Consider the following 27794-nt stretch of genomic DNA (forward strand, 5'->3'; position numbering starts at 1 on the left):
GTGAGCAAAGGTTTACAGCGCGGAAGATGACGATACCGTTGCGACGCCACAGTGGCTGAAGGCGGCTTCTAGCGCGCCTTGACTCAATGGTTCCCCTCCAAAACCCCTCCAGCTGCTGCACGCGAGCTGCGCGACAAAGCTGATATCTCTGAATTGTCTCGGTAGCCAGGATTTAGGTAAGAACACCCAGGAGAAGTGCTCGTCCACGTACACAGTCGACGCAATGGTTCAACTCTTCCACACAACATTGCATTCCAGCAGCCGCTCTGTCTGTCATCTTGAAGCTCTCCTAACAAACCGCACCCAGACATGGCAGAACCTACGGCACCAGCACCGGCAACGGGCGAGGAGGAAAAGGGCCCCTCTAAGCGTGCGCTCGAAAAAGCCGCAAAGAAGGCTGCCGCGAAAGCAAAGAAAGCCGAACATGCCCTGCGCCCCAAGGAGCAGGCGAAGCCCGCGGCAAAAGCTGAGCCGGTCAGCATGTTCGCCGAGGGCTGGCTGAAGCGCATATACGAGGAGAAGCCCGTCAAGGACGTCTACACACGATTCCCGCCTGAGCCTAACGGCTACCTGCACATCGGTCACTGCAAGGCCATTGCTGTTAACTTTGGCTTCGCGAAACATCACAAGGGCGTGTGCTACCTGCGCTACGACGACACGAACCCGGAGAAGGAGGAGGAGAAGTACTTTACGAGCATTCTTGACATTATCAAGTGGCTGGGTTTCGAGCCGTGGAAGGTCACGTACAGCAGCGACAACTTCGACAAGTTGTACGAGCTGGCGGAGGAGCTGATTAGGAAGGATGGCGCGTATGTGTGCCACTGCTCAAGTCTGTTCCCGCGTCGTTCTTTCACTGGGGGGTGGTTGCTGACAGCACACAGGAGAGGAGGTCAACATGCAGCGCGGCGGCCCCGACAACCGCGGCAAGCGCTACGCCTGCGAGCACCGCACACGACCGATCGACGAGTCCATCACCGAGTTCCGTGCGATGCGCGACGGCAAGTACAAGGCTGGCGAGGCGTACCTGCGCATGAAGCAGAGCCTGACAGACCCCAACGAGGGCAACCCGCAGATGTGGGATCTGCCCGCCTACCGAGTCGTCGAGAAGAACCACCACCACAGGACGGGCGACCGGTGGAAGATCTACCCCACGTACGACTTTACCCACTGCATTTGCGATGCGCTCGAGGGCATCTCGCATTCGCTGTGCACGGTTGAGTTCCGCCAGTCGCGCATCTCGTACGACTGGTTGCTGGAGAAGCTGGAGATGAAGGTGCCCAAGTCGGAGGAGAAGGGGCCGATGCAGAGGGAATACGGTCGTCTGAGCGTCAACGGAACGATTCTGTCGAAGCGCCGCATTCTCATGTTGGTTGAGGGCGCGAAGGTCGGCGACAGGACCATCCCGCCGTCGGTACGAGGCTGGGACGACCCGCGTTTGTACACCATGGTTGCGCTCCGCCGTCGTGGTATTCCCGCCAAGGCTATGCTCCACTTTGTCGAAGAGCTGGGTGTGACGGACTCTTTTACCGACATCGAAGCCCCACGCTTCGAAGCTTCTATCCGCAAGCACCTGGAGCGCACTGTTCCCCGCCAGATGCTGGTGCTTGAGCCTATCAAGGTCGTCATCGAAGACTTTGCTGCCGAAGACGACCAGGAAGTGACGGTGCCGTACGACCCCAAGGGAGGCATTCCCGGCGAGCGCAAGGTCAAGGTCGGCGGCTCCATCTACATTGACCGCAGCGACTTCCGCGAAGAAGACGACCCAGACTACTTCCGCCTCGCGCCCAACAAGACGGTGGGGCTGTACAACGTGCCGTTTTCGATCCGCGCCACATCCTTCTCCAAGGACGCAAGTGGCAAGGTCACAGAGATCAAAGCCGTCAAGGTCCCCGCGAGCGAGCGGCCAAAGGCATACATCCAGTGGGTGGACGCGGCAACAGGCATCCAAGTGACGGCACGGCAGTACAACAGCCTCTTCAAGACCGAGTCGCCCAACACGCTGAACTGGAAGGACGGCAGCTGGGCCGACGATCTGCGAACCGACTCGGAGGTCATCTACGCGGACGCGGTGATTGAGCGCGGGCTGAACAATCTGATCGCGGAGAACGAACTCAACCCCGGCGGCTCGTCGGACGCGCTCGTCCGCTTCCAGGCGCTGCGCACGGCCTACTTTTGCGTCGATCTCGAGAGCACGCCCGAGCGCATCGTGCTGAATCAGATTGTGTCGCTGCGCGAGGATAAGGGCAAATAGGCACGATTGTCGATAGTTTGCTGGTGCATATCATGATACTTTGCTGGTGCATATGATGATATTTACTCATGCATGACAATACTTTACTCGTGCATGACGATACTTTACTAGAGAACATGACAACAAGTACTTTACTCCAGCGCACGTGTTAGTGTAATAGATATAAAGTCTAGTGCTTAGTAGTGTTATAGTAGAGGCAAAGAATAGCTTTGGTAATCCATAGGCTGCTGAGCACTTGCTCAAATAGTGTACTCTTGTAGAGCTGCTAAAGTACTTCTAGTCAAAAAGGATGCTGGCTGGTGCCTGGTCTTCGTGAAGGTTCCAAGACGGACGATGCACGGGCCAAGCGGGATCGGAGCAACAACCCTGCATGGCGGGCGGCGAAGACATATGGCGCATGTCTTCAAAAGTTCAAGTTCAGGCCCAGCTTGAGGACACGACACGACACGACACACACGACCTGGCCGTCACCACCACCACCATGGCGCCGCTCGTTAATCAGCCGCAGATTCGGCAGGCGAGCTTGCACAACCCGCTGCCGCTGCAGCTGCATCTCTACGTGTGGCCGTTCCTCATCGTGTGGCCGGCGTTTTCGTCCATCTACCTGTCGAGCGCGCGCTACGAGCAGTATATCCAGTCGCAGGAATGGACGTTCGTGTGGGTGGCGAGCATCGTCACGCTGCAGTCGCTCGTCTGGCTGCTCACCCAGTGGAACATCAACCTCAGGACGCTCTTCACCACGACCAAGGCGGCCGACATCCGCTCCGCCCGGCTCATCAAGGTGCAGCCCGTCGAGAACGCAGGCGCCGCTGAGATCTGCGAGCTGCGCCGCGACAACGCGGGCGGCAAGCCAAACCTCTCGTTCCTTTTCCAGAAGCGCCGCTTCCTCTACGACGCCGCGGCCGGCTCCTTTGCCCCGCTCGCCTACGCCCTCGACAGCGAGCCCAAGCCGCAGCTCAAGACGCTGCAGCAGACGCAGGGCCTCGTCTCGCCCGCCGAGATGGAGCGCATCCAGCAGCACTACGGCGACAACGCCTTCGACATCCCCGTGCCCACCTTCACCGAGCTGTTCAAGGAGCACGCCGTGGCCCCCTTCTTCGTCTTCCAGATCTTCTGCGTCGGCCTGTGGATGCTCGACGACTACTGGTACTACTCGCTCTTCACCCTCTTCATGCTCGTCATGTTCGAGAGCACCGTCGTGTGGCAGCGCCAGCGCACGCTGACCGAGTTCCGCGGCATGAGCATCAAGCCCTACGAGCTGCTTGCCTACCGCCAGAAGAAATGGCAGGACGTCATGAGCGACAAGCTGCTGCCCGGCGACGTGGTCAGCGTCGGCCGCACAAAGGAGGACTCGGGCGTGGCCTGCGACATGGTCCTGCTCGAGGGCGCCGCTATTGTCAACGAGGCCATGCTGTCGGGCGAGAGCACCCCCGTGCTCAAGGAGTCGGTCCAGCTGCGCCCCGGCGACGCCCGCATTGAGCCCGAGGGCCTCGACAAGAACGCCTTCCTGTGGGGCGGCACAAAGGTCCTGCAGGTCTCCCACGGCAACACGGCCGACGACGACGCCAACACCGTCTCGCGCCTGTCGTCGGGCGTGCCCCCGCCGCCCGACAGGGGCGCCGTCGCCGTCGTCATCAAGACGGGCTTCGAGACCAACCAGGGCAGCCTCGTCCGCACCATGATCTACGCCACCGAGCGCGTCTCGGCCAACAACGTCGAGGCCCTCCTCTTCATCCTGTTCCTCACCGTCTTCGCCATCGCCGCCTCGTGGTACGTCTGGCAGGAGGGCGTCCGCCTCGACCGCCAGCGCAACAAGCTCCTGCTCGACTGCGTCTTGATCGTCACCAGCGTCGTTCCGCCCGAGCTTCCCATGGAGCTCAGCCTGGCCGTCAACACCTCGCTCGCTGCGCTCAGCAAGTACGCCATCTTCTGCACCGAGCCCTTCCGCATTCCCTTTGCTGGCCGCGTGGACATTGCCTGTTTCGACAAGACGGGCACGCTGACGGGCGAGGATCTCATCGTCGAGGGCATTGCTGGCCTTACCCTGGGCCAGACCAACGCCAAAACGAGCCCTGACGGCGCGCACACGGACCTCACCAAGGTCACCGACGTCGGCACACACACCACGCTCGTGCTCGCCACCGCGCACGCGCTCGTCAAGCTGGACGAAGGCGACATCGTCGGTGAGCCCATGGAGAAGGCTACGATCGAGGCGCTTGGCTGGAAGGTCGGAGCCAAGGACACGCTCAACGCCTCGACCACCACCGCCAAATCCCACGCTGAGCTCGTGCAGATCCGCCGCCGCTTCCAGTTCTCGTCTGCCCTCAAGCGCCAGAGCTCCGTCGCCACCGTCCTGGTCACCAACAATAGCGGAAAGAAGGTCCGAAGCACATTCGTCGGTGTCAAGGGCGCGCCCGAGACGATCCGGAAGATGCTGGTCAATGCCCCGGCCAACTACGAAGAGACGTTCAAGCACTTTACGCGCAACGGTGGCCGTGTGCTCGCCCTCGCCTACAAGTTCCTCGCCGAAGAGGGCGAGTGGGGCCAGAACCGCATCAACGACCTCAAGCGCGAAACCGTCGAGTCGGATCTTCACTTCGCTGGTTTCCTCGTCCTGCAATGCCCTCTCAAGCCTGACGCCATCGAGGCATGCCGCGCGCTCAACGAGTCAAGTCACCGCGTTGTCATGATCACCGGCGACAACCCACTGACCGCCGTCCACGTCGCCAAGCTGTGCGAGATTGTGGATCGCGAATGCTACATCCTCGATGCGCCTGAACACGACGAGTCTGGTAACGCCCTCGTCTGGAAGAGCGTCGACGACAAGGTCAACATCCCCGTCGACCCCACGCAACCTCTGGCTGCCGACATTATCAGCTCCAAGGACATCTGTATCACCGGTTACGCTCTCGCCAAGTTTGCTGGCCAGCCTGGCTGGAAGCAGATTCTCCGCCATGCGTGGGTCTACGCTCGTGTGTCGCCAAAGCAGAAGGAGGAGATTCTGCTCGGACTCAAGGAAGGCGGCTACACCACTCTGATGGCTGGTGACGGCACAAACGACGTTGGCGCGCTCAAGCAAGCTCACATTGGTGTTGCGCTGCTCAACGGTACCCGCGAGGATCTCGACAAGATTGGCGAGCACTACCGCAACACCAAGATGAAGGAGATATACGAGAAGCAGTGCCAGATGATGACGCGCTTCAACCAGCCCCAGCCTCCGGTCCCCGTCCTGATTGCCCACCTGTATCCCCCCGGCCCCACGAACCCGCACTACGAGAAGGCCATGCTCCAGCAAGCGCAAAGGAAGGGCCTTGCTGCTTCGGCTAACGGTGCTGTCAACGGCTCGACCGACGTCGCTGCGCCGCAGGAGAAGAAGCCTCTTGGCATTGGGGAGCAGCTCACCGCGAAAATGATGGAGTCGGAACTCGAAGAGCTCAACAGCGAACCGCCCACGATCAAGCTCGGGGATGCTTCCGTCGCTGCTCCTTTCACATCCAAGCTCGCCAACGTTGTCGCTATCCCCAACATCATCCGCCAGGGCCGCTGCACGCTCGTTGCAACCATCCAGATGTACAAGATTCTCGCGCTGAACTGTTTGATTTCTGCCTACTCTCTGTCTGTGTTGTACCTCGACGGCATCAAGTTTGGTGACGGTCAAGTCACAATCTCAGGAATGATGATGAGCGTCTGCTTCCTCTCCATTTCTCGTGCCAAGGTTCGTTGTCCTTGACCCCACTTACGTACACATACTAACAAACCCAGACCGTCGAAGCCCTCTCCAAAGAGCGCCCGCAACACAACATCTTCAACATCTATATCATCGGCTCCGTCCTCGGCCAATTCGCCGTGCACATTGTCACCCTCATCTACGTGTCACAGTTTGTGCAGCGCGTCGAGCCCAAAGACCCCAACCCAGACCTCGAGAAGGACTTTGAGCCCTCGCTGCTCAACTCAGCCATCTACCTGCTGCAGCTGATCCAGCAAATCTCCACCTTCGCCATCAACTACCAGGGCCGCCCTTTCCGCGAGTCGATCCGCGAGAACAAGGCCATGTACTGGGGCCTCGTATCCGTCTCTGCCGTCGCCTTTTCGTGCGCGACCGAGTTCATCCCCGAAATCAACGAGAAGCTCAAACTCGTCCCCTTTACCACGGAATTCAAAATCATGATCACCACCGTCATGGCCGGCGACTTTATTGCTTGCTACGTCATCGAGAAGGGATTGAAGTTTTTGTTTTCAGATAACAAACCAAAGGATATTGCGGTGAGGAGGCCGGATCAGCTGGAGCGCGAGAAGGAGAGGAAGAAGCTCGAGGAGGTCGAGGCACAGAAGAAGAAGAACGAGCTGATCGAGGAGAAAGCGAGGGCGGCTGGTATCGTGCCCGCGTAGACGTCAAGTAGACTATGTACATGCTGCAGCGGTGGTAAGGTTTAGAACCTAGTTGTTTACGTCGTTATAGCATAGCTTGCGTAGAACCACCATCTCTCTTCTCTACCAGACAACACGTAGATATAAGGCCTTTTATAGTAATACCTGTTATTCTTCTCTACTTGTAACTTCTTCTCTTCTCTCTACTTTTTGTCAGGCCAAGTGGCACTGGCATGTGGCAACGTCACACCTCTAACCTAGTATCGGCAATAAGTACTGTTCTAGCCTACATGCTTACTATCCAAGTGAGCACTACTACCTTCCAAAAGTTCCTTAGCACGATAGGCAGAGCTGTATCCCAATTTTTTCATCTCAGCTATGTTTCTGTATTCTCTTCTCTTCTACACTACACTACCTTTTATCCATATAGGGGTTTTTTATTCCCTGGCTATTTTCTTCTTGTGAAGATGTTGATCTACACTTTAATGCGCTTCTACACTTCTTCTCTCGAGTGGAACGAGAGGGGGTTTGTTGGATTGAGGGGTTGCTTCGGCGTTACTGGGGTTGAATCTGGAAGATGCGCTTCTAGGTTCTTGGTTCTTGGTTCTTGGTTCTAGGTTCTTAGATTGGGTAATCAACCCTACTTTTACGCTTAACGATAGGAGGTGGGTGTTGTGTAAGTTCTGCTGGAAAGTTTTTTGGGTGTGGGTTTTTGGTGCTTTGGCTAGCTGTTGAGACGGTGGGTGGTCTTCTTTTTCTTCGTTCTCTTCTTTGGAACATATTGAGCTGGATGCGCATGTGTTGCGTGTGCTTTCCTTGAGGTTAGCTGACGCTTTGGTTGTCCCTCTCTCTTTTCTCTAGTGAAGTGTCTCGCGCTGGGGTGTAGGTTCTAGGTTTTTTCTATTTCAAGAGAAAGGGGTTTGTTTGTGTGGGTATGTTGTAGATAGTGGATATTGTGATACTGGCGTTTGAACTTGATAACTGCATATTCGCTGCTTTGGCGTGAGTATTACCCAACCGACATATCCATATCTGCGTTTCTGGGCTTGCAGATGGTCAGCGCATGGATTCCTGGCTGGTGTTGTCCAAACGAGGAGTTGTTTGTTGGAGGTGAAAAGCTGCCCGAATACCCAAGCGTCCAACACCGACCACCTCAGAATACCACAACAACGCAACACAAGCTCACCCATCCTCACTCCAACACCCCACACACACACCCACACACACACGACTCACACCACACCATACGGGCTACCAAAAATAGCCGTGCGAGCATCGCCTCAGGCACCGCCATAGACACCAACCCGCATCAGGCGCCCTACCTGATCCGGCCTGGGCGGAACCCAAGAACCCAGACTGCAAACCTGGCAGCGAAACGGCCCATGTTGATGAAAATCAAGTTTTCTGCAGATTCGAGCAGACTTCAATGGATGTCGCGGAGTTGCTGCATCGGGGTTGCAATGATGCAGAGGTGAGAAATGGAAGGAAATGGAAATATGTGAGATGATGCTGTTCTGGGGGAAAGGGGGATGCTGAATGGGTCGGGGGTTTTTGGGGCGGGCGGGATGACGTTGCGTGGCGGGTTAGGACGTGCGACATGGGGAGGGAGTTCGGGGTTCTGCGCCGGGCCATACACTGCGTCGACTTTTGTTTTTCTTGTTTGCACGAGTGGGAGTTTGAGGGTTGCGGGTTTGTTGGTGCTGCAGTGGTGCTTGCTGATGGCAGCGCTATGCTGGTCGACGTCGCTTGCTGCTACTGGTTTCATCTACACAGGCTGGTACGAAATAGCTTCCTCGCTTTCGAGATCGCAATCAAGGTCCCTGGAGAACTTTGAATTGTGTCTCTCAGCCTGTGCGGGTTTTTTCGAGCAGGGCTGGTATTGGGATGTTACTCGTGAACACTATTGGACTTATGCTAGGACATCTTCCCGCTCCTTACGACTACCTATAGCACGTTGTGAAGCATACGTCTGAGGATCCGGAGCGGAGCCTTCCTCGAGCGAAAAGTCGATGCTGGTATGTAGATCTTCGTTTGTGCCACACGGTGCGTCGTCTGAGAAGGATTCCCCTTCGCTGGAGAGCGGTGGCTCGGGCAGAGTAAAACTTACCCTAACATGGTTGGGCTCTTCCAATGCGGATATGACGTTGCTTGCTTGGCCGACCGAGATCAAAACGTCGTTTACTTCGTCGTCAGGCTCAACGAAACTAACTCTCTTCTTGCCTGCTCGAGCGCGGCGAAGTCGCTCCGAGGGTGGAAGGGTGTTTCTATCTTCATCGAACGCTCTTCTACTGAACGCGATACTGACAGGAAGGAGGCTTGTTTTTGGAGGGTCGGCAAAGGTCTGTTCGTATGAGTCCTCTTCTCTAGCTCTGTCTCGCGTATCTCTTCGGTGTAGAGATGGTGGACTTTCCCCGGCGCTCATACTATAAAAGTCGTCCGAAAGAGTTACATATCTTGCTTCATGAAAACTGAAATGCCCTGGAAGCTCCTTTTTAAAATTTTGGGGGGCCGGTAAACGTGAACAAGATGAACTGTTGAGGTTTTCATTCGACTTTGAGGCCTGATTCCGCTCGAGCGCCTCTCGAAGCCTGGGCGACCGAACTGAAGCGTAGCGGGTAGCAATGTGGCCAACGCTGTATGTACCAGCCACCTCTGATGGCGATTGGACGAAAACTCGCTGCTCCAGCTTCTCTTCTCTCGGAAATTTACACGGTGATTCAGTTGCATACCTGCGCCCGGTTTGTTTTTGGGCCTTTTAAACTGCGGTTAGTCTCGTCTTTGCCTTTGATGGAAGCAGATCTTACCTGTCTATTCTCAGTCGCTTGTCTCAACAGTGATGCCGCCTTCTCGCATTCTTGATTCTTTGCCACTGCTCTCAACCGCAAGTCCTCTCTCGACGCCTTGTTCCTAGCGATCTGTTGGTTCAGATGCTTTTCTTGCTCTTCCGAGGAAATCGATCTGATGGAGACGGACCTCCTCGGCACCAGTTGCGATGTAATAATCTGCTCTCGCTGATAGGCGTGCAGAACAACCTGCGCCTCCACCATACTTCTCGTGATATGCCCGCAAGCAAGCCATTCACCCCTCTCGCCATGATGTGGCTTCAATCCGAGGACGTTTCGCACTTCGGCCACACAGATCCAGATACTTGCATCGAATGCTTCGACTCCTTCTGAAGTCATGTAAAGCACCCCTTTAGGCACTTTGGGCAGCTCGCCATGTTCAAGCCAGACTGGAACTCTCGCTGAGGACGTATCTATCCACCCTGCATGCAATCTTGTGGTGTCGATTATCAACTTTGTGGCATGCGGGATATAGATTCCGCTTCTGATCATCTCGGAAGCACAGAATGGAGGTGCTCTCAGCGCAATCTCTAGCTTATTATTAGTATTGGCTTGCAAGTAATGACAGTGACTCATACCCTCATCTTCAAAAGTCGATATAAAACAAGACTGAGTAGACAAAGAGTTCTTTTGTTTGAGGTACGAACGAAGGTGATCTTGCGACACATCTTCGCAAGCAAAGTCCAGCTTCGCATGGAAGTCACCCAGTCTGGGCGTAACGACTGAGCCATCTTCATGGCCGATTGTGGGGAACGCGACATCATCAACAACGATGTAAAGGTGTTCCGGAAGCTGACATCGTCTAGGAAGTTCTGTCGCTAATGAGAAGTTCTGGGATGGATTCATTCTGTTATGCCGGCCACTTGATGAAGTTTGGCTTGGTGCAGCTACGGTGGTGCATATTCATTCTGCAACAAAGACGAGACAAGAACAAACAGGTGTTGTTGGCATATGTGGGCGTGAAAAAAAATTGTACAGATTATTCGGAGCGCCAAAAAATAATTATCTGCGTGAGAGTTCCGGGTCAAATTTCTTTGTGGGCTCATCTTGTGGTTGTACCAAGATAGACAAACAGCGCGCCAATCATCCAGGTGTTGTAAATTTCACAACATGTAAGCAATAGGCTTCGACCGAACATTCTTGTTTCTCTCTTTACTGAGCTCTGACTATACGCTTGAAAGCTCGATGTTTATTGTGGATTCTGAATAAATCAGCGTAGCTACTCGCACGTACTGTTCGTAGGCCACTCAACCGGTTAATCATAAGAAGGGTCGGACTCTCTGAATAGCCAACTAGGAAGCTTAATCTATAGTACTGTGGATCTTTTTATTCGACAAGAAGCGGTGGAACAGATGTTGCACACTTGCGCAGGTTGGGTACTTGTACCAGTAGCGTCACAATAGTCACTCTACAGAGCCTTGCGTATCTCCATGGGACACAGATATATTTGGTCTCGCTCAAAAAGACCGAACCGAATAAGAAGCTGACGGCTTCGATGTGAGATAAGACGCGAGGTAGAAATACACGCCAATTACACCATAGCATTACACGAAAATGCTAATCTGGCTGCTGCCCGAAAGTCAATCATCGATGCGTGTAACTCAGCCTATCAACTCACAACCCTGCCCAAAACGCGCAGACCCTCATGAGGAGAATGATTCTTCGAAGAAATCAATACTGCGCAGGCCTACACGGCGCCTTACAGCCGCGCGCACACTGTCGTTGAAGCGCCCTGGTCCGCAAACTGTAACTACCATGGCACCAACTTGCGCAAGTACTTGCTCGTCCACGATGTCTTGAGGATTGCATCGTTGCGTGTGGACATTCACTTGCATGGGCAAACTCAGAGCTTCCACTGCCTGCGGGCTAGATCGCGAAACGTATAGCCGCACTTGGACGATGTCGCCAAAGTCCGGCATTGCAGCAAGCTCCTCCAACCACGGATGTATCCACTCGACGGAATCAATCGTAGGCATGCACCAGACAAGCACGATCCTTCGGGTAGCTGATGTGCTGTTACTGTACCCCGCAAGCAGAGGTCGCACAAACGACAGCTGGTGGGTAATGCCTGCGCCTGCGGCAAAAAGAATGACGGTTCCGTATGATTCCATGGAGTGGTGCCCACCATACGGTCCTTCGATCGCACCCCATAACTCCATTGAACCCGTCTTGGCCTTTGAAGCTCTGTCGTACAGCGAACGAGTCATGCCAGTGCGCGCGCGTACGATACACGATATCGTGCTGGGTCCGTTCTCGATCTCAAGATCTTCAATGTTTGAAGGTAACTTCTCTTGGTCAAGTCTTGTGTAACCAGAAGATGTGTGCCAGGCTACCGAGAATGGGTGCACAGCAAAAGGTGCTATTCTTGGCAAGTACACGTAGGTGTGCAACCCAGGGTAATGATTCCACGACCGTGGGGTGGAGAATGTGACTCGAGTTGCTTCCCCAGGTAAAGCTTCAACGGTGACTCTGGTCCAATTGCGCCGCCTCCACGAAAAGTTGAAGTACAAGATACGCCCGAACCTGATCAGAAGTTCCAGCGCTAGTAATGCAATGAAGAGAACTGCCCAAGGAAGCTGTGGTAGAGCGTGTTTTGCCATGTGTAAATACACTCCAGTAATAGCCACAATGACTCCAAGTCTATGCAAGCTCAGAAAAGTGTCGTAGAAAGCTCGACGGATTGGGCCGAGTGACTGCAGGAGAAGGAATATGAAGGTGACAAAGGCAGTGAGACCCCATTGATAGGAGACCGAATGTCCAAGAACCCACTTGATGTTGGCCCAACCATCTTGCCCTTTGTACGTAACACGGTATGTGTTGTACACAAATGCAGCCACATGTGCTATCGATTCGAGGATCACCAGCCTTGCAGTCCATCGGTGGAAAAGGTTGAAAGTATCATAGCTAATACCGAGAATCCATATGAAAGGGTTGTTTCGAAGAGCAAACAGGACCGTAAAAATTAGATTGAATGCTGCTAGGGCTCCGCATCGGCCCCGAAGCTCTGCGAATCGCTGGTCTGGTAGCTGTTCCGGCACCGCGAGGCAATATGCGATGTTGCTGGCAACGTAGATTACAATGACCAAAAATTGTGGTCTTGTGGGCAGACCTCCAGCATGCACGGTGGAGGTCAATCGGATTTCGCGACTGTGTCGATCGCCCACAAGAGGTGCATACAGGAAGAGTCTTTTCAGCGGGCCCCAGCATGAGTAACGATCCCTTCTCCAAAAGTTCTGGCTGCGACAAGATGTTATAACAGAGACACGCCTCCTATCATTTCGAAGGTAGACAAAGGTGCGGAGCAGAATCGTAGCGATGACTGGGGCTAGAATCGTCGCGGTCAAGATATTGACGAAGAGGTAGTTCGCAGGTTGGTCCACTCCCGTAAGCCCGTGACTGAACTTGAATGGGTCTGAATTCGAGGGTGAGAGATTCGCATGTACGTCGTTGATGTTCGGCTCGACAGATGCTGGCAAATCGCTGGGGTCATTCCATGCATCCATGGTCGGATTTGAAGGCAGTATCTCTTCTTCTTCTCTATGCCTGTGACTGTTTCAAAACGCATCAGCTCACTTGCAGAAGATGACAAGTATGTTACTCGCCTTGTCTTGCTGTAGCTTCCGGACTTGAGGATATTGATCACACCACAACCGGGAGAGGCGATGGCACGCAGGGGTTCTCGTTTTAGAGCCTGCTTGGAAGGAGGTTGTAAGTCTGACTGAAACTTTGTGATCGAAAGTTCAGCTGAACGTTATTGAATGTATTTTACGTGAGTGTAAAGCGATGTACACAAACGCTGTGTTTTCAACTCTGTTCGTAGACCTCGAGTCTAATAAGGGCGAGTGAGGCGCAGAGGGATACTGCGAGGTGTGGTCAAAAGTACGAGCTTGTGGCTTGCTTGTACCATCTCACCTAAGCCAAGCGTGATATGCAGTCCCAGTCACCAGTAGTATTGAAGGTCTACACAGCCGGACCGTAGGTTCGGCTCTGCCAACACGCGAACATTGCGAGTAGGGCTGATCAGATCCAAATGGTGCCGCCTGCGTAAGGCACGAGGTTGTTGGGTAAGGCGATGCGAGGCGAGTTTCTGGTGTGTCGAGTGGTACAAACAGCTGACGTGTGTTGCGGTGGCTGCACGGCAACAACGACGCTCTTGGCCGTCATGTCACACCCTCAAGCAGGGTGCAAAGAGTCGCAGTTCGGTCATCGATACGAGGTACAATTTCGGTGGTTTGGTCCGGACGTAATGGTCAGGGAGTCGTCAGGAGCGGTGTATGATATTGCGACTCTCGCAGTGTTGTCAGCGGTTTGGCGTAGTTGCCCGCTCGCAGCTGACAGCTGGCCAGTTTATTGGGAGGTCCTCAATAGCTTGTAACAGGCTGTCGATCGATTAGCTCAACAGCAACATCTAACAGACATGAGAAGCACTTGTTGCACGAGCACTGACTCAATTCGACCTCAAGCTTTTCGCACAGATTGTGACTCGTCCACCTTTTTACCGGTGAGAAGTATAGCCTGATCGCTTGTACCAGATAGCCAACCTCGCCATCATACACGACGCAAAACTGAGCCGTTCGTCCCGGTTTCAGCTGAGGGCAGTGTTGTAATCCACAACCAACAAGGTGGGCGAACTTCGCTGTAGACTTCGGCCTTCGTATCGCTCCAGAAGTATAGTGCGACGCGGCGCTGTCATCTGCAAGTCCTTGGCTTGTCAACGTGTACCGGAGACACCTCAGCTGAAGGATTTCTGCCGCGAGTGGCGTTGCTATCAGTGCCGGTCATTTGACCTGCCGTCTGCGGAACGTGGCCACAGCCCTGAAGCACGAGTGCTGTCTTTGTTCGTCACTATTCTTGAGATTCCAAATGCAAATCAGATAGCAATGCATACGACATTGAGGCTGTCCTGAGGTCTTGCAGGGCGACTGCACTCCGGCCCCGGGGCAATATCGCACAAGGATCCCCACCGACCGAAGCCGAATCGAGAAGCTGAAAACCAGAGAGTCTTTGGATTTTGTTGTCCTGCACCGTGATACGGCAGATGTTCGACTTGCGGATTAAAATGGCCATGCTAGAGCGACACTGTCTGACAAAATAGTGGTCTGGATTTCGTTATGGCTGCATGGTCTGAGTGACCTAAAAAACTAGTACCAACCTCCGCTCAGCATCTTGTCGGCAACTCCGAGCAGAACGATTGTGCAACCTCCAGAATTGGTCGAGGTGAGCTTGCAGGAGGAGTGAAGACGTTCGATTTAGCTGTAGCTGCTTTACGTAGCGCGTACGTCATCGTCGAATGTGGTAAGAAACAGCCTGCGGAAGAATCGCACACCCAACAACCAATCTTGATACTGTCACGGCAAAGTTGCGACCCTGTTACCTCCCTTTTTCATCTACTTCTTTTTCAATATACCAAGTTGCGTAAGCGAGCTCTGTCAGCTCCATCCGGTTTTGGGTTGACGGCCGCTATAAAAGCGAACAGGGCTTTGGGCATTGTGCCGATGGAGGGCTGTAGACTGCTACAATAAGCAAAACTATGGTGGACAATTGAAGAGCCAGGCGAGAGTAGGTTACTAGGATGCTAAAAGTTGCCATCGTGAAGCGCATCCTAATCTGTCGACATTCCCAGAAGGCACGCATGGGTAGTGGATTCTTCGACCAAGGCTCAGCTGCTGTATTGACAGTAACGTCTCAAGAGACGGACCTCCTCGCCATAGCTTGTTGTTGAACTTACCTGTCCTGGATGTATCAAGTCCACAGATCGACACGACTATATTCGCAATGGCGTGTCGGAGCGCATCAGACAGTAGTCTGTTGTAGCTGGCTTCTCTGACTCCTAGAGGTCAAGGTCGCTGCAGCGGTCGTCGAAATCTGCAAACAGCGGTCAACTTGTGTACACCTGTGCCAGCTGTGCTCCAATGCAAGAGAAGGCTACGCCGTCTGGTGAGGTTGCTGGAGTGACATAGCCTGGCTGAGCCATGGACCGCAGTAGTAGAATCGCACAGAAGTGGTTGCTGCAGCGATGGCCGGTAAGCAGAGTCGTCCAAATATACCTGACTTGCAGATCCCAAGCTTCTACGTAGGGCATGCAGATGCTGTGCGACGAAAAAATCTGTCAAAGTTGCGAAGCCATGACCACGATAACCGCAGTAGGCCTGAGCAGAACAAACACCCGTTTGTTCGCCTAGAACGCATGGCTACTACTTCGAGCAAACGGATGTTGACATGGAAGTCAGCCCAACGCTGCGCAGTGGAACAGATTGCGGTGGACCACAGCGACGCTACCTACTGCTCGATGCTACCTTCAACCTCACCCTACCTTTGTATTGGATAACGCTATTCGTCTCATTGCTTCTACTGCAAAGATGAATCTCCTTGCCGAGCATATACCCTGGCCCCACTTTCTGAACCCCTCGCTGCACCCTTCGTAAGCCTGGAGGAACAGCAAGCCTTGCTTCACCAGGGGTCCACATCAACCTTCATCACCGACGCAACGTCGTCCTCACGCATAAGGCTGCGGGGATGATCTTTCATCAATCATAAACGTTGGACTTCGGCCTTCATGCAACGGTCTTGAACGGTTGGGCGTTCGTTTCCACCAAACGTGCGACGATGATGGCGTTTCAGGGGGCGCAGGACGGAAACCGAACGGGCGACCCTGCTGCCTTGTTTGTCGGGAACGCCTTGGTGCCTGCTCACCGGGCCCGGACTGAGCGATGTTCTCGATCAGCTCTCAGCTTTGCCGGATAGGGAGGGCGTAGTTTCAGAGCTCTTGAACAAACACCGGCAAACACGCTGCCAGGAATCGACGACGCGAAGTGCGATCCTACGCGGGACCTCTGCACCCGTAGAGGGCGAGCAAAGATAGTTGTCGAGACCTCAGTAACCACAGACTGGTAACAGGTTGCCTTGCATCTGACCTCAGCTACTACGGAGCAGTTTCGTGGCTACGGAAGTGCGCAACCCCGCACACCCTTGCACACCTCGCCAGGCGTTCGACGGCAACTAGCGTGGGGTTGCCCCCTGAACATCATATACACCGGTCACCGCAGGTCGCACGACGGCATAAACAATCTTCCTCTTCGACGCCTGGAGCGATCCTTACTTATACAAACGTTGGTTCCCTTAATATTGAGCCTTGCATTCAAAGAGCAGCTGTGAACATTAAAAACCACATCAACTTGAACACAATTCGACTTGGTCGACGCTCAGCCCAATTAAATACAAAGCACTCATGTCTTCTTTCACACAAACACTACACGGCTTACCACAATCACCACGGGCAGAGCACCGAACGCTATCCCGCCTTGCCACGTCATTCGCGATGCAAGAGCCATCAACACCATCCTCGTCATCAGAGACACTCGCAAGCCAACCACAACGAGCAACACCACCTACACGGCACCACCGCAACCAAGACTCTCTCATCTTCATCAACGCGACCATCCCCCTCAGCCCCGCGTCTTCTACCTCAAACGACTCCTCCAGCGACACCTTACTCGACGGCCTGGCGCCGCGAAAACGCAGCGGCTTCGCGCGCCTGTTCTGCTGCTTTGGGCGTGAAGAGCGCGCGAGGCGGCGGGCGCTGAGAGCCACCCAGTTTGAGAAGGTCGGCGAGAAGTGTCACTGGTCCGAGTACTGAGTTGCATGATTGCACATTTGGGCAGCTTCAGCATGGCGATTTTCTAGTGGGTGGAGTCAGCCTATACCTGGTTCGGCTCGTGCACGCCGTGGTTTCTCTTCTCTCTGTATCTATCTTCCTGGGCTTGTGACTCGGTTTCTTTTCTAGGGCTGCTGCCGACCTTTCTCTTCTGTACGGTTGTTCTACAGCGTTGGCGTTGGAGGGTTTTGTTGTTTTACTCGTTTATTTGATGCTATAGCACTAGCTGGATATGCCACCGTACCTGTGTACACACATAGGACACAATCACATATATTTTCTCATCAACGAATGAGCGAGCTTGTTTTTGGTGATAGTGAGCTGGCACCATCGTCGTCTCGTCGTGAGTTACACTGAGAGTTTTGAATGTCCACTCCTTGAACTTTTATCAGCTTTCGGTAGTAGCAAATGGTTTGAGTAGTTGATCTGCTCATCCTCGACATGTTCGAAGAGGCGTGCTTGACAATATCAGCAGTGTACTTCGTGTGGTGTCGTTGGATTGAATGAAGTTTGCAATCAGCTTGCGTGCTAGCTTTGCATGCATTGGAGGTCTGTTTGGGTGTGAGAAGCGAGAGTGTTGTTAAGGATTCTGAGCGATTGAAAAAGATTTGTGGTCTTGTAAATACTTGTAGGCCAACGAGGCTTTCGCCAGAGGTATCCCAAGTTGTTTCTTAACATCTGGGGAACTACGCAATGGTGTCCGGTCCTCTGCAACGTAAGGGTAGAATGGGCTGGCTTGAGTCACCAGGTCCACTCATTGGTCGCGACTGAGATGCTCGAGAAAGCCGCGTATTTTTATCTCGTGGCGCAGTATAGAGATGGAGCTTGCCGTGTTGGGGGTTTGATTTATTGTGTTGTCGTTTCGCGCATATCGATGTATAAGCAACACTCCTCCCGGCTGTCAATTGACCACCGTCGGGCGAAAGGTGGATTGTCGTGGTTGACGTGAGCTGAGGTGGGGCTGACAGCGCGCCCGTGTCTCCGACCGGCAACAACAGGAGCACTGACGGCTTGGCACTGATGCTCTCATCGCAAATCTCTCGCACTTGCACCATCCTCCATCTGCATTGTCCCGCCCAGTCCATCTTCCTCTATACCCCATCCCATCCATCATGTTCGCTGCCAGGAACGCTTTCGCCCAGGCCCAGCGCCGCGCCTTCTCTGCGTCGGCCCGCCAGGTACGCCCACGCCCAGCCGCAGCTCCGAGGCGACTCAGCAGCTTTTTGCGAACACGTCGATGGCTCGATGGGTGCCATTGAGCGACTTGTGCTAACGCAGTCAATTGCAGTCCTCCAAGGTCACCGTCCTCGGTGCCGCCGGTGGCATCGGCCAGCCGCTCTCGCTCCTCCTCAAGCTCAACCCTCGCGTTAGCAAGCTCTCCCTGTACGACATCCGCCTCGCCCCCGGTAAGCTGGCCCATTGTTGATATACATCGATAACAAGGAACACACTGACACGCACAGGTGTCGCCGCCGACATTGGCCACATCAACACCAAGAGCGAGGTCACCGGCCACGCTGCCACGCCCTCCGGCCTGGCCGAGGCCCTCAAGGGCGCTGAGATCGTTGTCATCCCCGCTGGTGTCCCTCGCAAGCCCGGCATGACCCGTGACGACCTGTTCAACACCAACGCCTCCATCGTCCGCGACCTCGCCAAGGCTGCCGCCGAGCACGCCCCCGAGGCCAACATCCTCATCATCTCCAACCCGGTGCGCACGGCGAATCCCTGCTTGTTTGACCTGCATGCTGACTTGCCCAGGTCAACTCCACCGTCCCCATCACCGCCGAGGTCTTCAAGGCCAAGGGCGTCTACAACCCCAAGCGCCTCTTCGGTGTCACCACCCTTGATGTCGTCCGTGCCTCGCGCTTCATCTCGCAGCTGAAGAACAACGACCCCGCCAGCGAGAACATCACCGTCGTCGGTGGCCACTCGGGCGCGACCATTGTCCCCCTCCTGTCGCAGTCGGGCTACAACCTGTCTGGCGAGCAGCTCGACAGCTACGTCAAGCGCGTGCAGTTTGGCGGAGACGAGGTTGTCCAGGCCAAGGAGGGCGCTGGATCCGCCACGCTGTCCATGGCCATGGCCGGTGCCCGCTTCACCGAGTCGCTGCTCAAGGCCGCGCAGGGCCAGAAGAACGTCATCGAGCCCACGTTTGTCGACTCTCCCCTGTACAAGGACCAGGGCGTCGAGTACTTTGCGTCCAACGTCGAGCTCGGCCCCAACGGTGTCGAGAAGATCCACCCGGTCGGCAAGATCACCGAGTACGAGCAGAAGCTGCTCGACGCCTGCTTGGCCGACCTCAAGGGCAACATCACCAAGGGTGTCAAGTTCGCCAAGGAGAACCCGTGAATGTGATATAGTATGATGTATGACAGGGGAAGGAGAGGGTTGTACATTAGTAATGAAAGATTATACTCCACTGGAACTGTAATGAAAGGTTGTGCATCACCGGAACTGCAACTAGACTAACGGCTGCTGGAATTGTTATGTGCCTGGTGTTATCAGCGATGCAACTAGAGCGAGCCTTGTTTCGAATCCGAATCTGTACCTTGTCTCTCTTTTACACGCAAAGACACGCTCTATATTAAATCTTACTTGGTTTTGTTATTATTTTTATCTTCAAACTTCAACTCTCTTCCTATTACATAAGTCGTCTAACTAATAGATATATACAGTGTGAGTTCCAGTACCTCTCTGTAAGAACACTGCACCTATCTAGGCGCTGTAGCTAAGGTAGGGCTTTAAGCTAAAGCCTTGCATATTCACACACTTTATACATTTATCTTACTAAAGTTTTTTAAATTATCTTGCTAAGGTTTTTAGAATTGTTCTTCTTCTCTAACTTAGATACTTTTATTATTGTGTAAGCTACTTATATCAAGGGTATTATGTACGATGCACTTGGAAAAGGAGAGGGAATTCCTGTACACTTTCTCTCTGGCTAAATAAGAAAAAAAAGAGATGTGCTACGCTACATACAAGCACTAAATTAGGTAAGGCTTTAAGCTAAAGCCTTACATATTCACATACTTTATGTGTTTATCTTACTAAGTTTTTTGTATTGTTCTTCTTCTCTAACTTAGATACTTTCATTATTGTGTAAGCTACTTACATCAAGGGTATTATGTACAATGCACTTGGAAAAGGAGAGGGAATCCCTGTACACTTTCTCTCTAGCTAAACAAGACTGAAAAGAGACGTGCCGCACACAGGCACTACACCGAGTGCTGTGGTGCAGTACAGGAACGTGGAGTGTGGAAAGTGGAATCTAGCAAGTAGCGCGCCGTCTATCGCCTAGCGACCTGTGCGGAGAGGTATTCGAGGATCTGGGGGTTCTTCGTCAGTCACCAAAAAACACGAGGGATTGATGCAAGTCGTGTCAGACTCACCTGCGGCGGAATGGTGCCATGGTTGACGAGATTCTTGCTCAGGATCTTGACCACCTCAAACTGCTCTTCGTGCGTGAGGCCCGTGATGGCGGCCTCGATGACGCCGCCGACAGTGGTGTGGTGCGTGGCGACGAAGCTCGAGTAGTAGAAGAAGGCGATGGAGCCCATGATGAACTGGCAGTCAAAGCGGTCCGTCATGCCGCCGTGGCCGGGGATGGAGTCGCCAAAGTCTTTGATCTTGAAGGTGCGCTTGAGGCCCGAGGCGAAGAAGCCGCCAAAGGGCGCGATGAGCGAGGCGAAGGTGGCGAGAATGACCATGTGGAACTGCACGGGCATGATGTCAAAGGTGCGCGGGATGGGGAGGTAGGCGGGGATGACCTCGGGAATGAAAGGGAGGGTGTAGTTGCGCGAGAGGAAGACAGGGTTGGGCTTGCACTCGAGACCGGTCAGGACGTTTGCGCCGAGGTCGTTGACGGGGCAGATGAAGAACTTGTATTGGGCCAGGAAGTGAGTGGCGAGGACGCCCCAGATGATTGTGAAGAACCAGGCGCCGAGGAAGCCCTCCCACGTCTTCTTGGGCGAGATCTGGATCAGCTGGTGGCGGCCAAAGGTGATGCCGCAGAGGTAGGCGAAGATGTCGTTTGTGATGACCATGGAGATGGGCAGGATGAACCAGATGAAGCCCTCAAAGATGTTGTTGATGACAAAGTGAGCCTGGCCGACGATGAGGAAGAGAGCCATGTGGGTCCAGGCGAACTGGGTGAACTGGAACTTGTAGTGGCCTTTTTGCAGGGAGAAGACGAAGAAGACGAAGCCTGTAGGATTAGCATGTCGTAGAGTGAAGGACAGAGGGTGAGTGTGTAGGAGTGATGGACAGAGGGTGAGTGTGTAGGAGTGATGGACAAAGGGTGAATGTGTAGGCGTGATGGACAAGGGTTAGACGCACCGATAATGTACAGCATAAAGGAGATGAAGCGGTGGTGGGTGGCCAGGGGCAGCAGGATGCGGTCGACGAGCAGGACGTGCTTGAAGTAGTAGATGACGCTCTCGCCGTAGAGAAAGTACATTGCGGTGCCGAGGAAGTACCAGTTGAGCGACTTTGTGAAGCGCAGGCTGCGGGCCTTGCTGGGGACGTTTGCAATGGCGATGACCTCCTTGAAGCAGATGACCTGGACGGCGGTGATGATGACGATGATGTAGAGGTGGCCGGCGCCGAGGGCGAAGAAGAAGCCGCCGATCATGAGCAGCGTCCATGTGGTGCGGACGATGAAGTTTGCCTTTTTCTTCTCGTACTCGGACTGCTCGGGCTGGGATGGCTACAGCTGTCAGCGGGGGTGGGTGCCGTGGGCGAACGACGCACGGGAGGATGGGCAGCGCCGTTGCGCGAGGGGCTGCCGGGCTGTGAGCCCGTCTCGCTGATGTCGGACATGCTCATCGAGGCACGGCGCGCGCGCCCGTTGCTCGCGTTCCTGTGTGCGAACTTGACGTCCTTGCGAGGACGCGCCATGGTTGCGGGCTGCCTGGTGCTGTACGGAGGCGGCGGGAGCGTTGCGCAGGGGGCGATCGTGGCGGGTGGCGGGTGGCGGGTGGCTGGTGTCTGCTGTCTGCTGTCTGCGGTCTGCTGTCTGGTGGCTCGTCGGAGGGGCGACGGCGGGGGGAGAGGGCAGAGGGCAGAGGGCAGCGGGCAGAGGGCGCGACGTCGTCGTGCTTTTGTTCTGGCGGGCGTGTTCCAAGCTGCGGGCTGCGAAAAGGACCACACCAGCCGCCGGGAGACGTCATAGCGCAAATGGCCCTAGCGGCACGTCAAGTGGCCGCATCCGCCGGCGCGCACACGACACGCCGGCCACCGCGTCCCAGCTCAGCGCGCACTGTGAGCGCCGTGGGCTATGCACTGCGGAGGATCGAATGGCCATGTCCGCCGCCGCCGCCGCCGCTGCCGACGACGACTTGGACTTTGACTTCTCCGACCATGACCTCGACGACCTGCCCGCCAACGCCATCCAGCAGTTCGAGGCCGACGCCATTCGCGCCACGCAGCAGCAGACGCAGACGAGACGTGCAGCGCCCGAGTCCGACTACGGCCTGGACGACGGCGACGCAGTGGTGAACCTCGACGATGCAGACAGTTTCGCCCAGGCCCAGCACGCCGATGCCCACGACGCCTACGACACCTACGACGCCTACGACACCACCATTGACGAGAGTCGCCACTTCGACCACGCTCACGACCACGCCCACGACCACGCTCACGACCATGCCCACGCCCACGACCACGCCCACGACCACGACCACGCCCACCCCCACGTGCAGGCGCTGCAGCAGCCACGCCCGTCCCAGGCCGACCCCGGCCAGCTGCTCTCGCGCATCAAGCAGGTGGGCCACCTCGCCGCACCGCCACCACGCCGCTCTGCTGACGGTTACAGCTGGAGCAAGACAAGGCCCGCGAGAAGAGACACGCCGACGACCTCAAGGCCAAGCTGCAGACCAAGGCCGGCGAAGCAGACACCCTCCGACGGCGCCACGATGCCGACCTGCGCAGACACGAGCGCCAGCTGGCCGACCAGCACCTCTTCCACGGCGGCGAGCTGGCCAAGCTCAGGGCCGAGATGGAGACCCTGCGCCGCGAAAAGGAGCAGGCCAGCACCAACAACATGTTCCACCAGCACGACGTGCGCGACGCTGCCATGGCCCCGCGCACACGAAAGCCCATGGCCGCGCGTCCCAAACCCAGCGCTGCCGTAAGCCCAGCAGCGACCCCGCGGAAAAAGGCGCGAGGTCCCCTGGCCGATGGCTTTGAAGACGACGATTTGCTCGTGGCCTCGCCCTCGCGCGCCCGCGAGAGCTCCAAGACAGCAACGCCGAGCCTGGCCAGCAAGCGGAAAAGGAACGTCGTCGACGCAAGCCCCATTCCTCTCCAGCTGAGCGAGCCGCGCTCTGCAAAAGAACCGGAACCCGTCCAACGAGAAGCACAGATCGATGCAGCTCTCTTGGATTACTTCCGCAAAGACGACCAGCGCTTTGATTTACTGCATCGCCTTCTCGCCCACAGGTCGTCGAATGGGACCGATCGTGTCTTGGAGGTGCTCGCACAGCACGCGTTCCCCTCAGACCCTTCCAAACGACTGTCATCCATCTTCTACGATGCCTTGGCCGCCAAGGCGTTCTCAGACGTCCACGCTCTGGCACTCGACATCTGCTTCGCCATCTGCCATCTCTGGACGCGGTGTCTGGCAGAGAAGTACTACGCTCCTGTCAACTTGCTGCTCGACGCATTCCACTTCGTCTTAGCATGCGAACGGTGCGAGACTGCCTGCCAAGTAAAGGGCCGCTTCATCCCGCTCATGATCGACTCGATCGACTTGGTGGCGAACCCTCTGTCGAAGGCTGCCAAGGTAGGCGAAGACGCCGTCGCCGCCTTGTATGCCTCAGGCCACCGCGAAGTCACGGCTCAGATTGACGTCCTGGGCTGCCTGGAACTGTTGTACCTCATCGCCACGAGCTGCGTCAGCATGGACGGCACCGAGTCCGCCGAGCTGTGGGCATCTATTCCATCCGACTTTGCCATCATGCTACTCAACAAAGAGCAGCCAATTGCACAAGTCTCCCTCATGCTCCGCATCATCAGCACCTCCGCACTGCCGGCCTCGATCGGGCCCATCACCTCCTCCGATTCCCAAGTCGACAGCCAGGCAAGCAAAGAAGACGCCCTCATCGGCCGTCTGACCAACCTCTTCACCGAAACGCCTGGTATAACTGCCGATTGTTCTCCGTCCTCGCCCTCCTCGCCCTCCTCAGATCCACCAGAGACTGTCACAGAGTCGGACATCCTGGAACTCCGCTTCCAGGTCATCGACCTCCTCACTTCGCTCTCTATTCCTCAGCACGGCGCCACCCGCCTCGCTCAGAACCGCATCTGCATCGGCCGGCTGATAAAGTATCTCGACCGCCTCCTCATACTGCTCTACAAATCTCCCCTCGCACCTACCCAAGACGTCACAATCGACTCGATCAACTCTACGATGAAGCTCATCTACCACATCGTAACAAGCAATCCCGGGTTCGACGTCAAGAGCAAGTTAGTCAACACGCTTGGAGGGCAGCACGCGTATCTGGTGTCCCTGACGCGGTTGGCATTCAGTGATGGGTTAGTGTTGGAAGCCGGTATTGAAGACGCAGTCATTGACATGGCGCATCACATTCTGGACGAGGGGCTCAGCTTGGAAGAGGGAGAGGCTTTTGGAGCTGTGTTTAGCACTGCGACGAGCACGCTGTAGTTTGTATAAGCGCCTTGAATAAGATATACACGCCAAGCCACGAATGGTGCGGCTTCCTGACCTCACAGCTCCATTCACGTCAACTTCCAGCCCCATCCATCACGACTACTTACCACACACTCACGTAACTGCTCGCTGCTTATTTAGATCCAGACGCCGACGTCGGAAGCGCTGGCAGATAAGACATTCGGCATGACAGAATACCAAGACCGCTTGCATGCAGCCAAGACTTCGAGGATGGGGCATCTTCACTCGACGTCAACACACTTTGGGAAGGTTGCTACACGAAGTGGGAGAGGTCGTGCATTTTTTTGCATGGGTGCGGATAACGTTGTCCGGTTGTGATGCAGATCGTTAAGATATAAAAGGGTATGCGCGAGCGCTAAAGAGTGTCTGCGTTGCTACGATCAGAACCATGGACCGCTACTTTATTGCGAAAATACCTGCGATGGCTCCGTCGGTACTGACTCTGGGCTTGCTTGCCTTGATCCTCAGCTACGGACCGCACACGGCGGCAGCCACAGGAATCAACCCTCTCGTCAGTCGCCAGAGCAATGGTACAGCGCTCAACCCGCACTTCACAGCCATATCAGACTACATCGACTCGATCACGGACGACCTCTCGTCCATCAACACGGAAATCCACTCCAACCCGGAGCTGGGGTATGAAGAAGTCAAGGCTCACGAGCTGCTGACCTCGTTCATGGAAGAGCAGGAAGGGTGGAACGTCACTCGATCCGTCGGCAACATCTCGACCGCCTTCATGGCTGTGTTTGAGGGCAGCAGCGAGGGCCCAACAGTCGGCTTCAACGCAGAGTACGACGCCCTGCCCGAGCTCGGTCACGCATGCGGGCACAACCTCATCGCTACGGTATCCCTAGGAGCCGCTCTCGCGGCCGCAGACGTCATGCGAAAAGAAAGTCTCGCAGGCAGGATCATCCTCTTCGGCACGCCCGCAGAAGAGTCTCTGGGCGGCAAAGTCAAGATGCTGGAAGCCGGCATCTTCGACGACGCCAAGATGGACATCTCGCTCATCTCCCACCCGACGTCCAACGCCGACAGCCCCTACATGTTGACCACGTCCACGGACCGCGTAGACGTCGAGTACTACGGCCGCGAAGCGCACGCCGCCGCGGGGCCGTGGGAAGGCATCAACGCCCAAGACGGCCTGCTGGTCGCCAACAGCGCCCTCTCCTACATGCGGCAGCAAATGCGGCCCTCGGACCGCGTGCACGGCTTCATCTCCAGCGCCGGAAGCCGCATCAACGTCATCTCCTCCAAAGCGAGCGGCTCGTACCAGATCCGCGCCAACGACGAAACGCAGCTCGCGAACCTAACCGCGCGGGTCGAGAACTGCTTCCAAGCCGGCGCCCTCGCCACGGGCGCACAGCTCAACTTCACCGTCCGGCCGTACGGGTACGCTAACCACGTGTCCAACGACCTCCTCGCGGCCTCGTACGCGACCCACTTCACGTCCCTCGGCGGCGCGCTGCAACCCGCCGAAATCGACAAGCTGAAGGACCCAAGCGGCTCGACCGACCAGGGCAACCTCTCGCACGAGTGGCCCAGTCTGTCGCCCTTCTTCCAGATCACGAACCAAGACGGCAGCGTGCCCGCCGGGGGACCGCACACGGCGGCGTTTGAGGTCGCTGCTGGGTCGCAGCCGGCGTTTGAGAAGGCGGTGCAGGTCGCGAAGAGTTTGGCTGGCGTGGCGGTGGATGTGCTGACGGTGGAGGGGCTGCTGGGGGAGATTAAGAGCGAGTTTGAGAAGACTCAGACGAGTCCTAGGCGGCGGCGGTAAAAGGATGCATTTGCAGGTTGTAAAGAGTTTAGCTGGCGTTGTAGTAGATTTGCTAACAGTAGAGGGGCTGCTAGGGGAGATTAAGAGCGAGTTTGAGAAGACTCAGACGAGTCCTAGGCGGCGGCGGTAAAAGGATGCATTTGCAGGTTGTAAAGAGTTTAGCTGGCGTAGCAGTAGATGTGCTAACAGTAGAGGGGCTGCTGGGGGAGATTAAGAGCGAGTTTGAGAAGACTCAGACGAGTCCTAGGCGGCAACAGTAAAAGGATGCATTTGCAGGTTGTAAAGAGTTTAGCTGGCGTAGCAGTAGATGTGCTAACAGTAGAGGGGCTGCTGGGGGAGATTAAGAGCGAGTTTGAGAAGACTCAGACGAGTCCTAGGCGGCGACGGTAAAAGGATGCATTTGCAAGTTACTAAGCGTTTAGGTAGTATTATAGTAAGCTAACTGTAGAGAGACTGCTAGAGGAGGTTAAGAGTGAGTTTAAGAAGACAAAGATAAGTCTTAGGTGGTGATAGTAGGAGTAGTTAAAAAAACCAAATCTTATTGCAGAGTAAAAGGCGCCCTTTTCTACACCACGGTAGGTATAGCAAGGTAGTGCACGTTGAAGAGAGTCTTGGGAGTAGGCAGTATAGTAGATATGCTTACTATAGATGAACTATCGGAGAGAATCTAGAGTAAATTTAAAGAAAAGATAAATGAAGACGTATAGAAGCAGTACTGTACACTCTTTCACTGCAGAAGATGCCATGTAGATGTTGTTCGTACTCTCGTAAAGAAACTCGCTTGAAGATGAAAACAAGCGGGATGCACTAGGAGAGAGCCAGCGCTGAGAGGTGTCGGTGCGCCAGAGGCCAGACTCGGGCACGTTGTCAGGCCTCGGCACTGGAGGTCGCCCCACAGTCCGTGCGGCGCGTTTGTGGGGAGCGGGGAGCACGTGCAGAGAGGTGCGAGTCGAGACGGGCAGAAGACTGGGGTGAGAGTCGGTGTATGTGTGCGGGTCTGGAGATGGATGTGCCCGCAGAGCCGCGCGATGGGCGCCGACGCTGTTGATTTCACGTGAAAGCGGACGCACCGGGCTAGCGGGGGCAGCTCCGACGGGCGACGGGCGACGGGCGTGGACGGCGTGGACGGCCAGCGTCACGCGGCGGCCGATGTGCCTCGGCAGCAGCCACGTCTTGTCCCTCGGGGGTGACGCGTAGCCGAGCAGAAGTTGGAC

At 55.4% G+C, this 27794-nt stretch overlaps 9 protein-coding genes across 9 annotated transcripts, besides 11 other annotated features; 6 read left to right on the forward strand and 3 right to left on the reverse strand.

Annotated features, from left to right (window-relative positions):
* Window positions 1-309: 309 nt before the first annotated feature.
* Window positions 310-2251, forward strand: EKO05_0000662 (Glutamine--tRNA ligase; the record flags this gene model as incomplete). Its single annotated transcript, XM_038937001.1, has 2 exons — window positions 310-829; window positions 882-2251. The coding sequence occupies 2 exons, from the start codon at window positions 310-312 to the stop codon at window positions 2249-2251; spliced, it is 1890 nt and encodes a 629-aa protein (XP_038803202.1).
* A 370-nt stretch (window positions 2252-2621) lies between these two features.
* EKO05_0000663 (P-type Ca(2+) transporter) lies at window positions 2622-6640 on the forward strand (the record flags this gene model as incomplete). The annotated part of the gene is made up of 2 exons (XM_038936642.1): window positions 2622-5966; window positions 6014-6640. The coding sequence occupies 2 exons, from the start codon at window positions 2622-2624 to the stop codon at window positions 6638-6640; spliced, it is 3972 nt and encodes a 1323-aa protein (XP_038803203.1).
* Window positions 2685-2711: a tandem repeat.
* A 147-nt stretch (window positions 6641-6787) lies between the features above and the next one.
* Window positions 6788-6831: a tandem repeat.
* An 18-nt stretch (window positions 6832-6849) lies between these two features.
* Window positions 6850-6974: a dispersed repeat.
* A 228-nt stretch (window positions 6975-7202) lies between these two features.
* Window positions 7203-7242: a tandem repeat.
* Window positions 7243-7366: 124 nt separating this feature from the next.
* Window positions 7367-7391: a tandem repeat.
* Window positions 7392-7781: 390 nt separating this feature from the next.
* Window positions 7782-7862: a tandem repeat.
* Window positions 7863-8528: 666 nt separating this feature from the next.
* Window positions 8529-9041, reverse strand: EKO05_0000664 (uncharacterized protein; the record flags this gene model as incomplete). The annotated part of the gene is made up of 1 exon (XM_038936891.2): window positions 8529-9041. One exon carries the CDS (start codon window positions 9039-9041, stop codon window positions 8529-8531), a length of 513 nt encoding a protein of 170 aa, XP_038803204.2.
* A 2064-nt stretch (window positions 9042-11105) lies between these two features.
* Window positions 11106-12965, reverse strand: EKO05_0000665 (uncharacterized protein; the record flags this gene model as incomplete). The annotated part of the gene is made up of 1 exon (XM_038944757.1): window positions 11106-12965. One exon carries the CDS (start codon window positions 12963-12965, stop codon window positions 11106-11108), a length of 1860 nt encoding a protein of 619 aa, XP_038803205.1.
* A 3815-nt stretch (window positions 12966-16780) lies between these two features.
* Window positions 16781-17098, forward strand: EKO05_0000666 (uncharacterized protein; the record flags this gene model as incomplete). Its single annotated transcript, XM_038944758.1, has 1 exon — window positions 16781-17098. One exon carries the CDS (start codon window positions 16781-16783, stop codon window positions 17096-17098), a length of 318 nt encoding a protein of 105 aa, XP_038803206.1.
* A 1069-nt stretch (window positions 17099-18167) lies between these two features.
* Window positions 18168-18228: a tandem repeat.
* On the forward strand, window positions 18229-19465 carry EKO05_0000667 (Malate dehydrogenase; the record flags this gene model as incomplete). The annotated part of the gene is made up of 4 exons (XM_038936459.1): window positions 18229-18294; window positions 18405-18522; window positions 18580-18824; window positions 18875-19465. 4 exons carry the CDS (start codon window positions 18229-18231, stop codon window positions 19463-19465), a joined length of 1020 nt encoding a protein of 339 aa, XP_038803207.1.
* A 938-nt stretch (window positions 19466-20403) lies between these two features.
* Window positions 20404-22012, reverse strand: EKO05_0000668 (Phosphatidate cytidylyltransferase; the record flags this gene model as incomplete). The annotated part of the gene is made up of 4 exons (XM_038937041.1): window positions 20404-20442; window positions 20506-21320; window positions 21452-21821; window positions 21866-22012. The coding sequence occupies 4 exons, from the start codon at window positions 22010-22012 to the stop codon at window positions 20404-20406; spliced, it is 1371 nt and encodes a 456-aa protein (XP_038803208.1).
* An 87-nt stretch (window positions 22013-22099) lies between these two features.
* Window positions 22100-22133: a tandem repeat.
* Window positions 22134-22163: 30 nt separating this feature from the next.
* Window positions 22164-22198: a tandem repeat.
* A 212-nt stretch (window positions 22199-22410) lies between these two features.
* Window positions 22411-24779, forward strand: EKO05_0000669 (uncharacterized protein; the record flags this gene model as incomplete). The annotated part of the gene is made up of 2 exons (XM_038936747.1): window positions 22411-22878; window positions 22929-24779. The coding sequence occupies 2 exons, from the start codon at window positions 22411-22413 to the stop codon at window positions 24777-24779; spliced, it is 2319 nt and encodes a 772-aa protein (XP_038803209.1).
* Window positions 22421-22450: a tandem repeat.
* Window positions 22719-22803: a tandem repeat.
* Window positions 24780-25194: 415 nt separating the features above from the next.
* Window positions 25195-26580, forward strand: EKO05_0000670 (uncharacterized protein; the record flags this gene model as incomplete). The annotated part of the gene is made up of 1 exon (XM_038944759.1): window positions 25195-26580. One exon carries the CDS (start codon window positions 25195-25197, stop codon window positions 26578-26580), a length of 1386 nt encoding a protein of 461 aa, XP_038803210.1.
* Between the last annotated feature and the right edge of the window lie 1214 nt (window positions 26581-27794).

This window comes from Ascochyta rabiei, chromosome 1 (assembly GCF_004011695.2).
Source record: "Ascochyta rabiei chromosome 1, complete sequence".
In the NCBI taxonomy this organism is placed as follows: Eukaryota; Fungi; Ascomycota; class Dothideomycetes; order Pleosporales; family Didymellaceae; genus Ascochyta; species Ascochyta rabiei.